The sequence below is a fragment of the Rosa rugosa genome, chromosome 7, assembly GCF_958449725.1.
Source record: "Rosa rugosa chromosome 7, drRosRugo1.1, whole genome shotgun sequence".
In the NCBI taxonomy this organism is placed as follows: Eukaryota; Viridiplantae; Streptophyta; class Magnoliopsida; order Rosales; family Rosaceae; genus Rosa; species Rosa rugosa.
In genome coordinates, this window is record NC_084826.1 from 20499201 (window position 1) to 20515861 (window position 16661).

General features: G+C 39.8%; 1 protein-coding gene, 1 long non-coding RNA gene and 1 other non-coding gene across 4 annotated transcripts; 2 read left to right on the plus strand and 1 right to left on the minus strand.

Moving 5' to 3' along the window:
• The first annotated feature begins 735 nt into the window (after positions 1–735).
• LOC133720601 (uncharacterized) lies at positions 736–1884 on the plus strand. The gene is made up of 3 exons (XR_009851942.1): positions 736–879; positions 966–1039; positions 1421–1884. It is a non-coding gene; the product is annotated as an uncharacterized LOC133720601 (long non-coding RNA).
• Positions 1885–3714: 1830 nt separating this feature from the next.
• On the minus strand, positions 3715–3786 carry TRNAM-CAU (transfer RNA methionine (anticodon CAU)). The gene has a single exon. It is a non-coding gene; the product is annotated as a tRNA-Met (tRNA).
• A 54-nt stretch (positions 3787–3840) lies between these two features.
• On the plus strand, positions 3841–5637 carry LOC133720594 (uncharacterized). 2 transcript variants are annotated; one of them, XM_062147006.1, is made up of 4 exons: positions 3841–4206; positions 4319–4453; positions 4546–4664; positions 5303–5637. In XM_062147006.1, exons 1-3 carry the CDS (start codon positions 4036–4038, stop codon positions 4648–4650), a joined length of 411 nt encoding a protein of 136 aa, XP_062002990.1. In that variant the 5' UTR covers positions 3841–4035; the 3' UTR covers positions 4651–4664; positions 5303–5637. The 2 variants fall into 2 exon arrangements, with proteins under 2 accessions (XP_062002990.1, XP_062002991.1); XM_062147007.1 differs by having other exon boundaries at positions 4546–4642; positions 5305–5637.
• The last annotated feature ends 11024 nt before the right edge of the window (positions 5638–16661 follow it).

Genomic DNA, 16661 nt, shown 5'->3' on the forward strand with positions numbered 1-16661 from the left:
CAAGTAGTTCACACTAGTTTAGTGTTTGTGTCCTGTGGAAAAACTACCTTTGATACGTAGGAACTGATTTGAACATCTTGATTCAATCACCTATATAGCAGTTTCTCCTTAGGGTCAGTGGAATTAGGTAATTAGTATTTTTAATAAAAAAGGTTAATAAGACTCTTCTCTGGTAAGCTAGGACACAGATACTATGTTGGGAATCTTCACTTGTGTTACGAGGCTGAGAGATATTCAAATATGCTTCATATATAGAAAATTCTTGGCAGGAACTATTGAATGTAAAGGCAAGAGAAGTAGCAACCTTTAGGAAATGTTCATCTACATCTCCAACTTATTAACCTATTTTTTCTAGCCTTTGGGGATGCACACATGCATACTAGCTATTGTTGTCTTGATAGATCACGTATTGATGGCCAAACTATGATTACCAAAAATAAAGAACTCCTAGGGAATGCATGAATTTCTTGACTACTTGTGGGTATTGCTATAGTAGTTTTGTTTGGTTTAGTTAGAATTATTATTTGAGATAATTCTCTGCAAGAAACGAATAGGAAGTTAGGAACTGCAAGTTTTTATGTTGGTGTTTATTCTAGTTTTATATGTATGTATGTTAGTACTTGATTGTTTTCGCCATTATTATTATTATTTATTTTACTTTTTTTGCTGTCCCTCACTTTTCCATTCTGACAAAAGTTGTACTATGTTCTAGATTTTAAGAAGGAACTAAAGTCCCTTAACAGAGAATTGCAGCTGCACATTTTGGAACTTGCTGATATTCTCGTGGAGAGACCATCACAATATGCAAGGAGAGTGGAAGAAATATTTCTTATATTCAAGAACTTGCATCATCTTCTGAACTCATTGCGCCCTCATCAGGTAAGATATACTGGGTCTTATAATATAAGCTGTTAGGTTGTTATAACGGACTACCTTCCTTATATTTTTATGTCTTTATCATCCAGGCTAGGGTAACACTAATTCACATTTTAGAACTTCAGATAAAACGACGTAAACAAGCTGTTGAGGATATAAAGAGGTATGCTTTCAACAATTACTGAGAAGCTTAATGTGCATTTATTTGATGCTGAAATATTCTAAATGCGCATCTGATGCTGAAATATTCTACTTTATTTTTAAAACAATTAAAAGATAACTGTTTTGCCAGTTGGGACTTTAAATGAAGGGTATAGCTTTTGTGACCTTTTTGATAGAGTAAGCTAGTAAGATTGCTTAAAGTTTTGCAAAGATATGTTTAATCATTCTCTGGTCTTAGCGGTGTTTGATTACCATAAAAATGAAAACTGGAACCTGCCTATTTGTTTCTTGTTTGCTTTATTGTTTACTTGTAGCTGGTGGTGTGATAAACCCTTTTGCAAAGACTTATTTTTGTTCCTTCTTGTTTGACTTTCTTGTTTAGGAGGAGAGAAAAAGCACAGGCACTTCTGAAGGAGTCCCTTGAATCGTTTGAGGACACTGGTGCATCTCTTATGTTGAAATAGGGAGTGCTCATGTATGTTCTTACTCAATGATCAAAGCCACTTAGACAGTTTCATCTAATACCTTTAGGGAGGGTCAGGAATCCCACTGGTCAGAGTTTTTCGGACAGACAGTTGCATCTAGTACCTTTGTGCTTTTATATCAGAAACTTCTGGTTTTAATTACCTTCTATGCTAGTGTCGAATGGAAAGTAGTCCAATCTGCTGTTACTGAATGATGGTTTCCAAGCACTAATTCAAATGGCTTGGATAGATGGAGGATAGATTAGATTCATTTCAAGTGGCATAATCGTACTCTGTTCTATGGCTCTGTAACTTTTACCCATCTAATATCAATTGCAGTGAATTCTGACAAACTCAAGAGATTATATACACACAACCCTACTGCCAGAATGCTATCATTTTTTGAGAACGCAGTATATGTTGGTTTTTGGTATGTTTGATAGAACATTGACATCAAATGGAGTCCACCTTAATAAGGTGCTAGAATGGATACTTGGTCTTGTCCATTGTAGAATGAATGCAACATTGTAACACAGACCTAGGTAATGCTAATCCATCATAATCAAGGAAATAACCTGGTGGGTGTTCGAGCAGCAGCGTGGTGTCGAGGATCTGCTGAGGACACAGTGGGGCTCTCTCTAATGAGGACTTTAAATGAGGATTTAATAACTACTTTTAAATCAACATAGATATATTTCAATTACAATTTCACACACTCATCTAATCGCTAATTTGAAAATCTATATTGAATTGTTAATTTAAAAGCCCTCGTTAAATAAAAGAAATATATAAGGTCATACCGCGACTTTTACTCCCCCTCTCTCTCGCTCTGCTAGGGTTAGGGTTTTGAGTTTCTTGAGTTGTGCAGCGTCCCATTTCATGGCTGCTACTATCGCTTCCATGACTGCCAGGCTTGCGACCAAATTGTCGCTCAAGGAAGGTGAAGAACCAGTGGATTTGGGAAATCTCAAGGTTCTGGGGAAGGAGTTTTTGTCTCGCAACTTTTATTTGGTGGGGAGGCTTAACACATGTAGGGCGGTGGTGTTGGATTCATTCCGGAGTGCGGTGAGATCGATGTGGAGACTGACGGGGGCCGTGGAGGTCCAACCACAGGGTGATCGGTTTTTGTTTACGTCCACTCATGAACGGGATGTTGCACGGGTAAAGAAGGGAGGTCCATGGGGTTTTCAACATGCCATGATTCTCTTGAATGATTATGATGGCTTCTCGGAGATCTCGGTGGTGAGTTTGGACTTTGTTTAGATCTGGGTTGTGCTGCAGGGTATCCCAGGGTCATATTGACGGAACCTACTGTCCGGTTGGTGGGTGGGACGATTGAAGAGGTTTTGGAGGTAGATTGTATGGCGCTTCGCTGGGGAGAAGCTAGAGTCCGGCTAGTTCTATCCATCAATGATCCGGTGCGTCTAGATCGTAGGGTTAGGGTTTCTCCTATCGACGTCCTAGCGCTGCGATTCATGTATGAAAGGCTTCTGGGGCACTGCATGTTGTGTGCTCTGCTGAATCATGGAGGGCAGCGATGCCCTAGGGAAGATGTGTCGAAGATAAACATCGTAGTGGAGGCGAGGTCTCAGCAGGCATCGAGGCCGATCATTCCAGCCCTAGTTTCATTGTTTTGAACTTGAGTTTTTTTGGATTCCTTTTGATTTTTAGTTCTCTACCGAGCTTGCATTGTAATATGAGGGGTGGTTGTACCCTTCATGCTTGACCGACTAAGGTCGTCATGATTTTCATCAATGGATTAGTCTTCCATTGCCTTCAAAAAAGAAGAAAGAAAAGAAGCCCTTGTTAGAGGCTCTTCCATAACTTTTTCATAATCCAATCACCAAAACAGACATCATTTTCTGTTAGTACTTTTTCATAATCCAATCACCAAAACAAACATCATTTTCTATTAGTACTTTTTCATAATCCAATCACCAATACAGACATCATTTTCTATTAGTATTCATGTAAAATTTACAAGGAAAATAAAAAGTCAAGTGGTTGGAAGCGGGAGGGGGATGAAATCTGCTGTCCCCAAAAACCATGTACCAAGCCTGTCTCCATATTCTGATTGGTCCATTAAGATTAGAAAATGAAAGAAAGATTAAGATAATGATTTTTTTAATCATTCTAAGCCAATCAAAACATGGGGATAGTGTTGGGAGAGGGTTTTTGGGACAGCAGATTTCATCCCGTTGGAAGCTACTCATATCAGAGCCAGGTTTCGATCCTGGGACCTGTGGGTTATGGGCCCACCACGCTTCCGCTGCGCCACTCTGATTGTTGATATATCGTTCACCGCATTGATTAAATAAACCATGTAATCTGGATTCTGGAAAAAGGTGAGCGTTGTGTTTCTTTCTCTCTCTCGACACTTCGGGACGTCTTACTTAGCCCCATCGAACCAGCCATCCTCCTCCTCTTCCTCCTACCAATTACAAATTTAAACTAAGTTTCTCTCACAAATTTAAACCAACTCTCTCTCTCTCTTTCTGAGCCATCGTCAGAAAACCCTAGAAAGCCATCGTCAATGGCGGTCTCCGAGGAGGAGTGTTCCTCCGCCAACTCCAGATCATCCTCCTCCTCCACCTCCAGCACCTCTCACTACCTCTCCAAGTGCCTCCTCCGTGGCACCGTCGTTCTCCACGTCCTCCACGGTCACATCCGCTTCCCCAACTCCCGCGACATCGTTTTCGGCAAGGTCTTCCCCCCCCCTCTCTCTCTCTCCCTCTTTCTCTCCGTTCTCGTTTTAGTTCTGATTTTGTTGGAATTAGAAACAGCGATGATCCGATATGTGATTCTTGACATTTCAGGAGAAATCGATAGAGTTGGTGATAATCGGTGAAGACGGGATTGTACAGTCTGTGTGTGAGCAGCCTGTGTTTGGCACCATTAAAGACATTGCCGTCCTACCTTGGAATGACGGATTCCGAACCCGAAACCGCCAGGTGTCTAGCTCAATTCAACGAGTTTCAGCCTTTTGTTTCGAGAATTAACTATTACATTGAGAAAGATAAATTTTGTGCTCTTGTTGGTGTAGATGCTGGGCAAGGATCTTTTGGTGGTTGTTTCGGATTCCGGGAAGCTCTCGGTTCTATCTTTCTGCAACGAAATGCACAAATTTAGTAATCTGGATTGTACTTGAGTTACTTGAACTTGAGTTATGTCTGGTTTTGTACTTTTATCTAGCTTCAGTATGCATTAAATGTTTCTAAATTGAACTCTTAGTTTAGTTAATTTTCATGCCTTATATCATCCATGGCAATATAACATCGTTTATGCTTTGCTGCCTATTGAGTTTCTATGAATTGAAAAAGAAGAAATATGATTGATCTGTTTCAGAGATTCGGTTGCAAATGTGGCATTGAGTAATGCATTGGTTAGTGTTTGGTTGTTTTTCACCACTATCGGAAGTTGTATCAACATTGGCTCATTCTTTACTTCAGAAAGGCTCTCATGGTTTTCCGCAGAACTAGATCTGTTCAGTGGCCAAGATTATCTTGACCACTGAAGGTTTGTCGAGTTACGGTTGACTTTGCTTCAATTCCTGTTTGGGACTATTATGTGCTCCGTATCTTGGTTACCATATAATGGGAGTATATGCACATTAACTTGACAACTGTTTTGGGATATCACCTGCATTTTGATTTTAATAGCTGAAGAGGACTTGCTAGAATGAAGTCTTATTAAGCAGCATGATTGCTGCATTATTATTCTTGTCTTAGTTAATAGCTTCACTTGTTTATGATACTGGCCAATTTTCAAGAGATCAGCACTAATGAGTTTTAAATCTCTGCAGGCTGATTTATGCTGGCAAGCAGCTTGGAGATGACAAAACTGCTAAAGACTATAACATTGAGGGTGGCTCTGTCCTTCATCTAGTGCTTGCACTACGTGGTGGTAGTCTATAAATAGTATCTTAGTATTGTACCTATTGATCGGTTCAGGCAAACTCTTTCGTGAAGGCTTTATCAAGTCTTGATACTCAAACATTTGAGTTGCATTACATGGCAGAAACTTGTTTGACATAAGTATTGGTGTTACATATTGCACTTTTACCTTTCTGCTCTGTTATGTTCACTGTCTATGCTCTCTTGCTTTTATTTATACAAGGTTAGCTTCACTTGAGCAACAGATTTTGTCATTCCTGATTACAAATATTTTCTGCTTGTGGATGATCTATGAAACATGGTGGCATGTACTCGATATGATACTTGTGTCAGGAAATTAGATGAAGTATACTTTTCAGAAGGAATGTGATAATTTCTCGAAGTAATGTGATAACTCTGCACTAGTGATTATCAATCTAAGAAGAGGAGCTGTTATCACACTGGAAAAGTCTAGCTACGCACATTCCAATAAGGCTGTTTAGAATTGAAAGTGTGTGATTGACATTCTCAGAGATGGCAGACTGAAATCCGTGAAATGATTCTGCAATGGAATTATAACAGTATAGTAATCACACAGATCTGTTGTTATCCTCATGTTTGTTGCGATCTAAAGTTGGCCTCAGATGAGGTTACAACTTGACACATGACAGAACATGTAATATTTAAGAATGGTGAGTGATTGTAGATGGCAAGCACAGCTGCACGGAGAGCATACATAACATTCATTGTATCAAATTAAAGACTACAAATTTAAAATGACTGCTCATGGTCATTTTCAGAAATAGACCAATAGAGCTGAACTTCTATTTGGAAAAGTTGGTCATGCTCTCTCACACAAGCAGCAGACATTTTTAACAGCATTGGTATCTGTATAACACATTAGATTACAAGCTTTCCATTTTTTTCTTCAATCTTCCAGCTTTGGAACTAATCCTTCTCAAAACCCAGAAAGTCATCGACACTTATTATCAGGACCACTGAGCACGTTGAGTGCGACTTGTCCCCTTTTTCCTTCCACCCAGTTTTCCAGCTGGTTGCAGAAAGATGGGAAAGACTTCCAAGTCAAGCTTGTGTGGAAAGAATTCCAAGTCAAGTTTGTGTAGAAAGACTTCCACACAAGTGTCATCGGTCACCTTGTCTGTATGTCTGAATTATTGCCAAAGCCCTGGCCTTGCCTACAAAATCGCAGATAGACAGGAGAAGACTTCAAAGTCAATCCAACTACAATTCTTAGAAATTTGAATGCGATACCTATCAGAAACTTAATGTACTGCAAAACTTGTTGGAACCTCAAAGCACGCATCTACTTTCATTGCGTTTTAGTTTTCCTGGAAATTGCAGATAGATAGGAGAAGACTTGAAACTCAAGCCAATCACAGATTGTCTCATGGAGGCATTTTGTTTTTTTTTCCCCATTTCAAGTACCTTCTAAAAGCCACCACAACCATCAACACTTTGTTAAAGCCCTCACTGCATTTGTGCTTGTGTTTAGAAGTTTGTTAAAAGAAATGACAATTTTTTACCTCCATCTCTTCCTTTTGCTAATGGTTGAAGAGTGAAGATCCCACATCAAGAAAGTGTGAATAAAAATTCAACTTACAAGTGGATGACTTATTCCTAGTTTTACTGAGACTTTTTTACTTAAACTCTAACACCTAATAGAGACAATGCAGTAAGCCATGTACCACGCTTATCATTGCTTGTGTTACTAACCTCGCCCAGCAACAATCATCATTCCATTTCATGAAAAGTCTCATATTAGATTCTTCTTCTTCTTCCTGCAAGCTCATAACTTGGAATTCAAGTACTGACTGTTGGTGTTGCCCCTGAGTTATAAAATGTTCTTATTATCTAGTAAATTCTCAACATACTAAAGAACTGAAAAGAAGGAACGTTCTTATTACCTTTGAGCTTTCATCGACCAGCTTAATTAGCTCTGTATTATTTTGTAGGGCTGCAACTTCGGTCACTTTCAGACTCATTCCAGCCTTCCCCACATTCCCAAGTCCTCAAGCCCATTGCAGTGCAATAATAATATCCAAGGAAGAAACTTCAAACTCATGGAAGGAATTTCTCCATTTCCTGCTGTATATGACTGTTGGCCAGACTGAGACAGTCACAACCAAGCCTTCCGAATATGCCACAAATACACCAGACTGAGACATCTATTATTGCTTTGAATGTATTGACTCATTCATTCTCAAATACACCACAAAAAACTATTAAAAAAAATAATAATAATAATAAATAAATAAATTGCTACAATTGCAGCTATCAAAATAATTGATCTCTTTCCCAGCGTCTCATTTTTCTAGGAAGTTGCCCATCGATGAAGAGGAGAGGACTTGAAAGTCAAGCCCGGTGGCACAGATATTATAAAGCCACCACCAGTCCACAACCATTGCCAGTTCCCAATTATCACTTTCCCACACTACATTTGTGCCTGCGTCCAAACCTTTGCTTAAAACATGCCCACTCTGTTCCTCCATTTCTTCCTTTTCTTATTCACAACCATTGTTTCTAACCTCATCCCCGCAGTTCACAGCAACTGCATTGAAGCCCAGCAACAATCATTGCTCCATTTCAAGAAAAGTCTTGAATTTGATTCTTCCGAATCCTCCAATCTTATCACATGGAATTCGAGTACCGACTGCTGTTCTTGGCTCGGTGTAAATTGCAGCACCAATGGGAGTGTTGTCGGTCTTGACCTCAGCAGCGATTATATCTCATGCAGCATTGACAATTCCAGCAGTCTGTTCCAACTTGAACATCTTCAGAGCCTCAATTTGGCCGAGAACGACTTCAATGGCTCTTCAATTCCATCTGCAATTGGAAAGCTTGCAAATTTGAGGTATTTGAATTTACATGAAGCTAATTTTTCAGGGCAAATTCCCATTGAGGTTGCACGCTTGACAAGGTTGAAGGTTCTTGATCTCTCTTTACGGGGCCTTTACGAGAATTTTGGGTTAAAACTTGAGAACCCGAATTTAGGCATGCTAATCCAAAACCTTACAGAGCTTACAGATCTAAATCTTGATTTTGTAAGCCTATCAGCTGAGGAATCTCACTGGAGCCAAACCATATCATCTTCACTTCCAAAGCTGAGTGTGTTGAGCTTGTCCAATTGTGGTCTTTCAGGCCCTATTCATGAATCATTTGCCAGGCTTGATTCTCTATCCACGTTAATATTGGATAACAACTACATCTCTGCTCCATTTCCAAAATTCTTTGCCAATTTTTCAAGCTTGATTTCCTTGAGTCTCTCTAATTGTGAATTGCATGGAGCATTTCCCAAAGAGATATTCCAGATACCTACACTACAGTCTCTTGTCCTATCAGATAATTCAGAGCTTCGTGGTTCCTTACCGGAGTTTCCAAAGAATGGATCTCTAGAATTCCTAGTCCTTAGCAGGACTAATTTTTCAGGAGTCTTGCCGGACTCTATTGGCAACCTTAAATTGCTGTCTAGATTAGATCTTTCATATTGCAATTTCACAGGAGCAGTTCCAAAGTCACTAGCAAACCTAACACAATTGAGGTTTTTGGAGTTGTTATCCAACAAGTTTTCTAGTCCGATTAATTCTATTCAATGGGACAAACTCATCAAGCTTGAGTATCTCGACTTGTCCGACAATCTACTCAACGGGAGTATTCCATTGTCTCCCTTCTCTATTCCCTTGCTCAGCTGGTTTGAACTTTCTGGAAATCACTTCTCTGGTCAGTTGCTTGAATTTTCTAATGTCTCTTCGTACTTGCTGTACTCTCTTGGTTTGAGTAGCAACAATTTGGAAGGATCAATACCCGTGTCTATATTTAATCTTCCAAATCTTGAAGGGCTTTATCTTTCTTCAAACAACTTGAGTGGTTTTCCTTTTTATGGCCTTCAGGAGTCGAGAAATCTTTCTCTTGATCTATCCTACAATAGCTTGTTGTTCTATCATAATGGTACCAACTCATTGCCGCCCTCCCTCTTTCAGTTTCAGTACTTGAATTTGGCTTCTAACAAGTTGAAAACATTCCCAAATTTCTTGAAAAATCAATCTTATTTAACCGGATTGGACCTTTCAGACAACCAGATTCCAGGTCAGATACCCATTTGGATTTGGGAGCTTCCTCTGATCGAGACTCTAAATCTATCTTGTAACAAGTTGGTAAGTCTAGAAGCTCCTTTACTTGGTTCTACTAACCATCTTTGGAATCTTGATCTTCACTCAAACCAAATTCAGGGACAAATACCATTGTTTGTAAGTGGTAAATATATGGATTACTCAAGAAATAATTTTAGCTCTAGTATACCAACTAACATTGGTGATTTCAATTCCACGGTCTACCTTTCTCTTCAAAGCAATAACTTGTATGGGGAAATTCCAAAATCAATATGCGATGTAAGTTATCTACAAATTCTTGATCTCTCTAATAACTCTTTGAGTGGAACCATTCCCCAATGCTTGAGTCAAACATCTTCACTTTCTGTCCTTGATTTGAGGAGAAATAACCTTACTGGATCTATCCCCGATTCTTTTCTTGAAGGTTGTGATTTGCAAACTCTAGCTCTGGGCAGAAATCAAATACAAGGTCAATTTCCAAAATCTCTAGCCAATTGTTCAAGGTTAGAGGTTTTAGACCTTGGAATCAATCAAATAACAGATGCCTTTCCCTGCCTTTTGAAGAACATATCCACCTTGTGTGTCCTTATATTGCGATCCAACAAATTTTATGGACCTATTGGATGTCCCGAGACCAAAGACACCTGGCCGAAGCTTCAAATCATAGACTTGGCTCATAACAACTTCAATGGTGAAATTCCAGGTACATCATTGACAACATGGCAGGCAATGATTGTTAATGAAGATGGTTACAAAGATCACCTTTACGAAGATCACCTTGGATTTTGGATGATACATGTTCCTAACGTTGGGGTCACAATTGTTGATTATGGAGATGCAGTAACAACTACAATCAAAGGTCTAGAGATGGATCTTGTAAAGATTTTAAGTATCTTCACTTCGATTGACTTCTCTGCTAACCAGTTCAACGGAACAATACCCAAGGAAATGGGCCAACTGAGATCATTACATGTCCTCAATCTGTCCAGTAATGCTTTCACAGGCGAAATCTCAGGATCCTTTGGTAACATGACACGCATAGAGTCCTTAGACCTCTCACAGAACCACCTGAGCGGCCAAATTCCACAGCAGCTTGCAAATCTCACTTTCCTTTCGTACTTGAATGTCTCATATAATCAACTGACGGGAAGGATCCCAACCAGCACTCAGTTTTCAACATTTCCAAATACCTCCTTCGAGGGTAATAAAGGATTATGGGGGCCTCCTCTGACATCGGATGCAGTAATCGTATCGCCACCTCCGACATTAAATGGAAGCTCAAGTAATCCGAATTCTGGAGATGAGATTGATTGGAATGTCATCAGTGCTGAAATTGGATTTACATGTGGGTTTGGAATTGCCGTCGGGTCACTTCTGTTTTGCAAGAGATGGAGGAAATGGTATTACAGAGCTATGTTTAACATTCTGTTCAAGATATTCCCTCAGCTGGAACACAGATTTGGTAATCACAAAAGGCATGTTTACATAAATCAAAGGTATTGGAGACGTTGAAATGGTTAGGCAGACCAAGCATGCAACTCAACTCCATTATGCTAGAGACTCCCCTGGCGTTTTTTCTCTGTATTGTTTTTTCTTTTGTCATAATGTTGTTGTTTTTTTTTTTTTTTTTGATCTGGTGTGTAATCTATGTTGTAATCGTTCTTGCAATGTAACACTTCATGTTTTTAACATTTATGAAATATTGTGTGGTGTGAGCAGTTAATTGCTCTGTTTTGTGATATGGTAATTGTTTTCAGGGAAAAAAATATAAACAGTACCTGAGGTAAGGCCCATTCTAAATTTTTATACCTAAGTTTTCGAAACTATCACAATAGTACCCAAAATAACCAGCCCGACCCAATATTCGTACCTGCCGTCCATGACGGCGTTAACCCACATGCTACGCGCCAAAATTAGATGTGTATTTGGGTAATTTTCTTACCCAGCCCTTGTCTGTCTCCTCCAGCGAAGCAGAGTCCCTTTTCTTTCTCCGTCTTTCTCCCTCTCTGTTTCTCTGCCTCTCTCTCTCTCTCTCTCTCTGCCCCAATTTCACCAGAACCCAGTTGCTCTGAAACACCAGCAACCATCCTCCTCCCCAATTTATAGGTGAGTACCTTTGGGTTTTGGGTTGCTTTTTGCTTCATTTTCTGACCTGGGTATCGAGCTTCTTCGGCGAAACCGCCCCGATTCGTAGAAATTGGATGGCGAAAACGACGGCAGGGATGAGATGAAGAAGACGATAGTGATGGGGATGTTAGGAGGTGGAGGCTTTCGTGATTAATTGGAGGGAAGACTAAGCAGTTGCGTCCTCATATCTATTTTTTTTTTCTTATTCATGCTTTCTGGATTTGGTTGTTGTGTAGGAATGTTTGAAGCTTTTTTATGCAAAGATTGCATCTTGGTTTGAGTATTTTTGGGTTGATTTTGATGGAGCTGGATTATAGTCCTAGAAGCTTGCAGGAAGGATTATAGTCCTCGAATCTGCAGGTTGATCTGAAATTGGTTTTTGTTACTGTCGAAGGCGTCTTCAATCTTCATTTGGGCTGCTCAGCTCTGTAATTTGCTCATGTTTCTGGGTTTTGGGTGTTTAATGATGCGTTTTCACCATTGGTGGTAGTTGGGTTTGTGTGTAATTCTGGTTTGCTTTCGCAAAATGCTTGCTTGTTCTTGATTATTACATGTGAATTGTGATGGGGCTGCAGTTGAGATTTTGGAATGTGGTTCTGCTAAGACTGAGAGATGGAATGTGGATATAAATGACAAGAAGTTGAAACAAACGTGGAATTGATTTATGATGATCTGAGGGTGATGAATAATGGGTTGTAAAAGAATGGAACTTCATGGGGAATTGATGTTCATCAAAAATCACGTGCCTTCAAATAATGCAATTGCCTGATGTGAAACCCATCATATGATAGTTATGAGTGATAAGTTCTTGGTTTTGCTTGATAGCATGTTTCTGTGTTTGTTGGATTTGAATGGGGACGAGACAGAGAGAGAACATGGGTTTTCTGGGTTTCAATGAGGAAGAAAGAGAGTATTGTTAATACTTTATGTTTTCTTTTTCTTTTTTAATTTCTCCCTCTTCATTAATTATTAATATTATTAATTTATTAATACTAACTTTAAAAACTTAACCACTTGGTCGGATTTACCCCTGAAAATACTCCACTTGGCATGCAGCTTAACACCGTCTTGGACGGCGTGTATGAAAGTTGGGTCGGGTTAGGAATTCCAGGTACCATTGTGATAGTTTTGAAAACTTGGGTATAGAAATTTAGAATGAGCCTTAAGTTGGGTACTGTTTGTATTTTTTTCCGTTGTTTTCAAATATCCTACCATCTGTACCAAGATTTTCTATTTCTGATCCGAGGCAATTTCAACTTCTTGTGAAACTGCAACTTGCTCAAGAGCCCAAAAGCACTGGAAAGCAGTCGGCCGAAAAGGCCCGTCGTTGTACATAAGAAATACCACTCAGCAGTTGCTCTCGACATAAGAAATCAACCCTCCCTCTGCACTTGCTCTCTCATGTTGGTTCCGTATTTCTCGACCTTGCATCTTTCTGTCTCTCATGTTGGTTCGATTTTGTTTTCAGTGTTTGTTTTTGAGTTGGTTCTGTATTTGTTTTGGAAAACTTGGCAGTTCAAATTGGAGCATAAAAAGGCTTAAATCTGGTTTGTTGAGGGCTAAGGAATCTGAAGCTAGTTCTCTTCCTTCAATTTTCGTAGGTTAGGTTTGGTATTTCTGATGGGTATGTGATTTCTGGGCCATTCAATATTCTATGTATTTGAAAATTGAATTAGTTAGATAAAGAATTGATGAGTGATGTTGGTTCTTGTCCGGCCAGATTTAGTGCCAATGTTAAATTAATCCGGTGAAGTACATATGCACTGCTATTTTCAATAGGAACTGTTAAGGAACTCATAGAGGACTAATTCATATATGTGATCTCTTATGATTCAGATAGCTATTTTATCCTTTATGCTTTTTGATTAACAAGACATATTGCACATATTTAAATGCCAAATATATTTTATGGGCCTAAACTGCTACTTACTTGGATACATATTTATTTATTGTTTTTATGTATATGAGAGAAAGAAACACTTTACTGGATAGGACAACAAGAATATTATGAGTATTTGGGATAGTGACAACCAGAATAGAAGTAGTTCAGGAAGATTGAAGATATCGATAATTGTCATTGTTAGGGTGCTAACCCTAACTACTGGAAATCAACAGATGAAAAAAGAGAGCTAAAGAGAAAAGAAAGAAATTGAAATTGCAGATATATTGATCGATCCCTCTTCTACAAGGTAGAGCTGAAATTTATAGTCAGAGCGTGGTCAAGCGAGCCACGTGTCACCTCAACACTGGTCAGCTACCTAACGTAAAACAGCTAAGAGATTCCATCACGAGGATGGTTGAAACGGTGCGTATAAGCCAAAGTAAAACGGTGCGTTTCAAAGAAGCAAAAATAAAGAAGACTTGGGCCATTCCTAAAGTCAACACCGGATTGCAGTGATCTGTTTCATAACATTCCTTCACCCTTCAAACTGAACTTGACCCCAAGTTCAGGCAAGCAAGGAAATCAATCTCTATTGGGGCTGGTCCCGCTGGAATCTCCATATCAGGATCAAAGCTAGGGTACCTCAGTAAGATTGTTTCAACATCTTCCCATGTGGCTTTAGCTGGTGTAGTGCCAAGCCACTGCACTAACCATTGGTTAATAACTGCTCCTCTTTTCTTGAGCACCCTCCTATCAAGCACAGCAAAAGGTTCCCACCTTGGATTCTCTGGATCAATAATATGGGGTAGCTGAGGTTGTGCAGAGATGAGGTCCCTCAATTTCTTTTTGAGCAGATAGACATGAAACACATCATGAATTTTTGCAGTAACTGGCAGCTGTAATCTGTAAGCCACTTTTCCCACTCTTTCCACCACTTGGAAGGGCCCATAGTACATCTGAGACAATTTGTGAAACTTACCTTCTGCAGTAATCACAGGACAACCACCAACGTAATTTGAAAACAAATTGGAATCAACAGTTGCAGACATTAGAATAACTTTCAGTTTTGGTGTGTTAAGAGCCGATTGCTTCTCAATCAGATTCTTCAAAACTATGAGCAGGAAATCACCCAAAAGAGACCGCTCGTGTACTTCATGGACTATGACATGAGTAATTCCACTCAAGTTTCTGTCTCCCACAAACTTTCTTAGAAGAATACCTGTCGTGCAAAACAGAAGCTTAGTCTTTTCATTACTTGCATTATCAAGGCGCACTTGATAACCAACCAAAGAACCATTTGAACCAGGTGAAGGTTCACAACGCTCATCAGCGACTCTGTCGGCCACAGAAATAGCCGCAATTCTCCATGGTTGTGTGCATATAATGTTACAGTGTCCACCACATCCTGACTGGATCATGTCATCCAATATAAATTGTGGAACCTGAGTTGTTTTTCCTGATCCCGTTTCCCCACAGACTACTAGAACATTATTATCCTGCAACAATTGCAATAAATCACCCTTCAAACCAGCAATGGGAAGTGCAGCTCTAGCTTTCAACATTTCCTTGAATTTCTGCTTTTTATGTTTATTTTCCAGTTCTTGTCTCAAATAAGAGCTCTCTGCATCTTTGCGAGGATTTAGTTCTGCATTTCTAGGTTCTTGAACCTGGAGTTGGGGAACCACGTTAGGAAGAGAATCAGAATCATACACAACATTAGCAGCAGAAGTTGAAGTAGAACCATCAGCTTTCAATAGCGAATCCACAAAAGTAGCTCTTCGGTCCTTAACACTATCTTCTACATTGGTTATTGTTTCCCCTTCCTTCCATTGAACGACTAGAGAAGCATAAGGCTCAGTAATTACAAGATGGATTGGGAGATCAGGAAATAGTTGACAGAGTATACGTTGCCACTCTATTCTGTGCATCCTCAGCTGAATTAAAAGTTATATCGTGATCAGGAAGCTGAAGAGTGACCAAACCCACATCCACAGCATCATGACATCTTATTGGTTCCCACGAGAATACCTTCAAACTTTCATGCAATCCTCATAGTAGGGCCCTCCCATCCAGACTAAAAATCAAAGAACGCACTCCAGCTGTCTCAGGTCCAGCTGAGCCAATTAGCTCAAAGGTGTCAAGATCCCAAAAATTAACTGTCCCATCTGCCGAACCTGTTGCTAGTTGGAACTCATGGGGATGAAAGCCTATGCATTGTATCTGGCCCTCGTTACATTTAAAATCATGCAGGAGTTTTCCATCAGTCAGATCCCACAACTTCACAGTGTTGTCCTCTCCACCAGAAACAACCCAAAGTCCATCTGGGGTAAACCTGATGGCATTGACTCCTCGTGTGTGGCCTTTGTATGTGTGAATACACCCCTTCTTCCTGATATCCCATATTTTTAAATTTGTGTCCAGGGAGCCAGATGCAAAGAACTCTCCAAAAGGATGGAAGTCGACAGATATACAATTAGATCTGTGACCAATAAGGGTGCAAACAATTTTTGCCTCCTCTAAATCCCAAAGCTTAATTGTACCACTTGCAGCGCCTATAGCTACTAAGACCTCTGAAGAATCAAAGCTTACTGAATCAATGCCACTGGTGTGTCCAGACAAACTCTGCTCCAGCTCCTTATCTTCAATGAAACCACCATTGTCCTGCTTAGCACTGACAAAACATATTGCCATCTCACTGACAGCAGCAAGGCGGATAGTATAATGGATCTGAGAGCGTGCATTGGGAAGGCCAAAATAGTCAGAAGCATCAAAAATTTCACGATGATTCGTGAGTCCTCCCCCTTCGTCTCGAATGCTCCTAGGAGCAATAATGGTCCTTCCTGCATTACACAGCCTATCTGATGGCAGCATTTTATCAAACATGTAGAGTGCGTGGTATTCTCTTCTTTTCCCACACAAACTTGGCGAGTAACATGTAGAGTGCATGGTTCCACAAACACTTGATACACGAGTAAACACTTGTGGCTGTACCCACATGTTAGAGAACAGAGCTAATGCTTTAGAGGAATCAGAGACTCTAACATAGCCTGAAATCATACTGGTCCATGAAACCGCATCTCTCTTAGGCCTTTTATCGAACATCTTCTGGGCGTCTTTAACAATACAAATTTTGACTAGCTGCTGCAGTTGA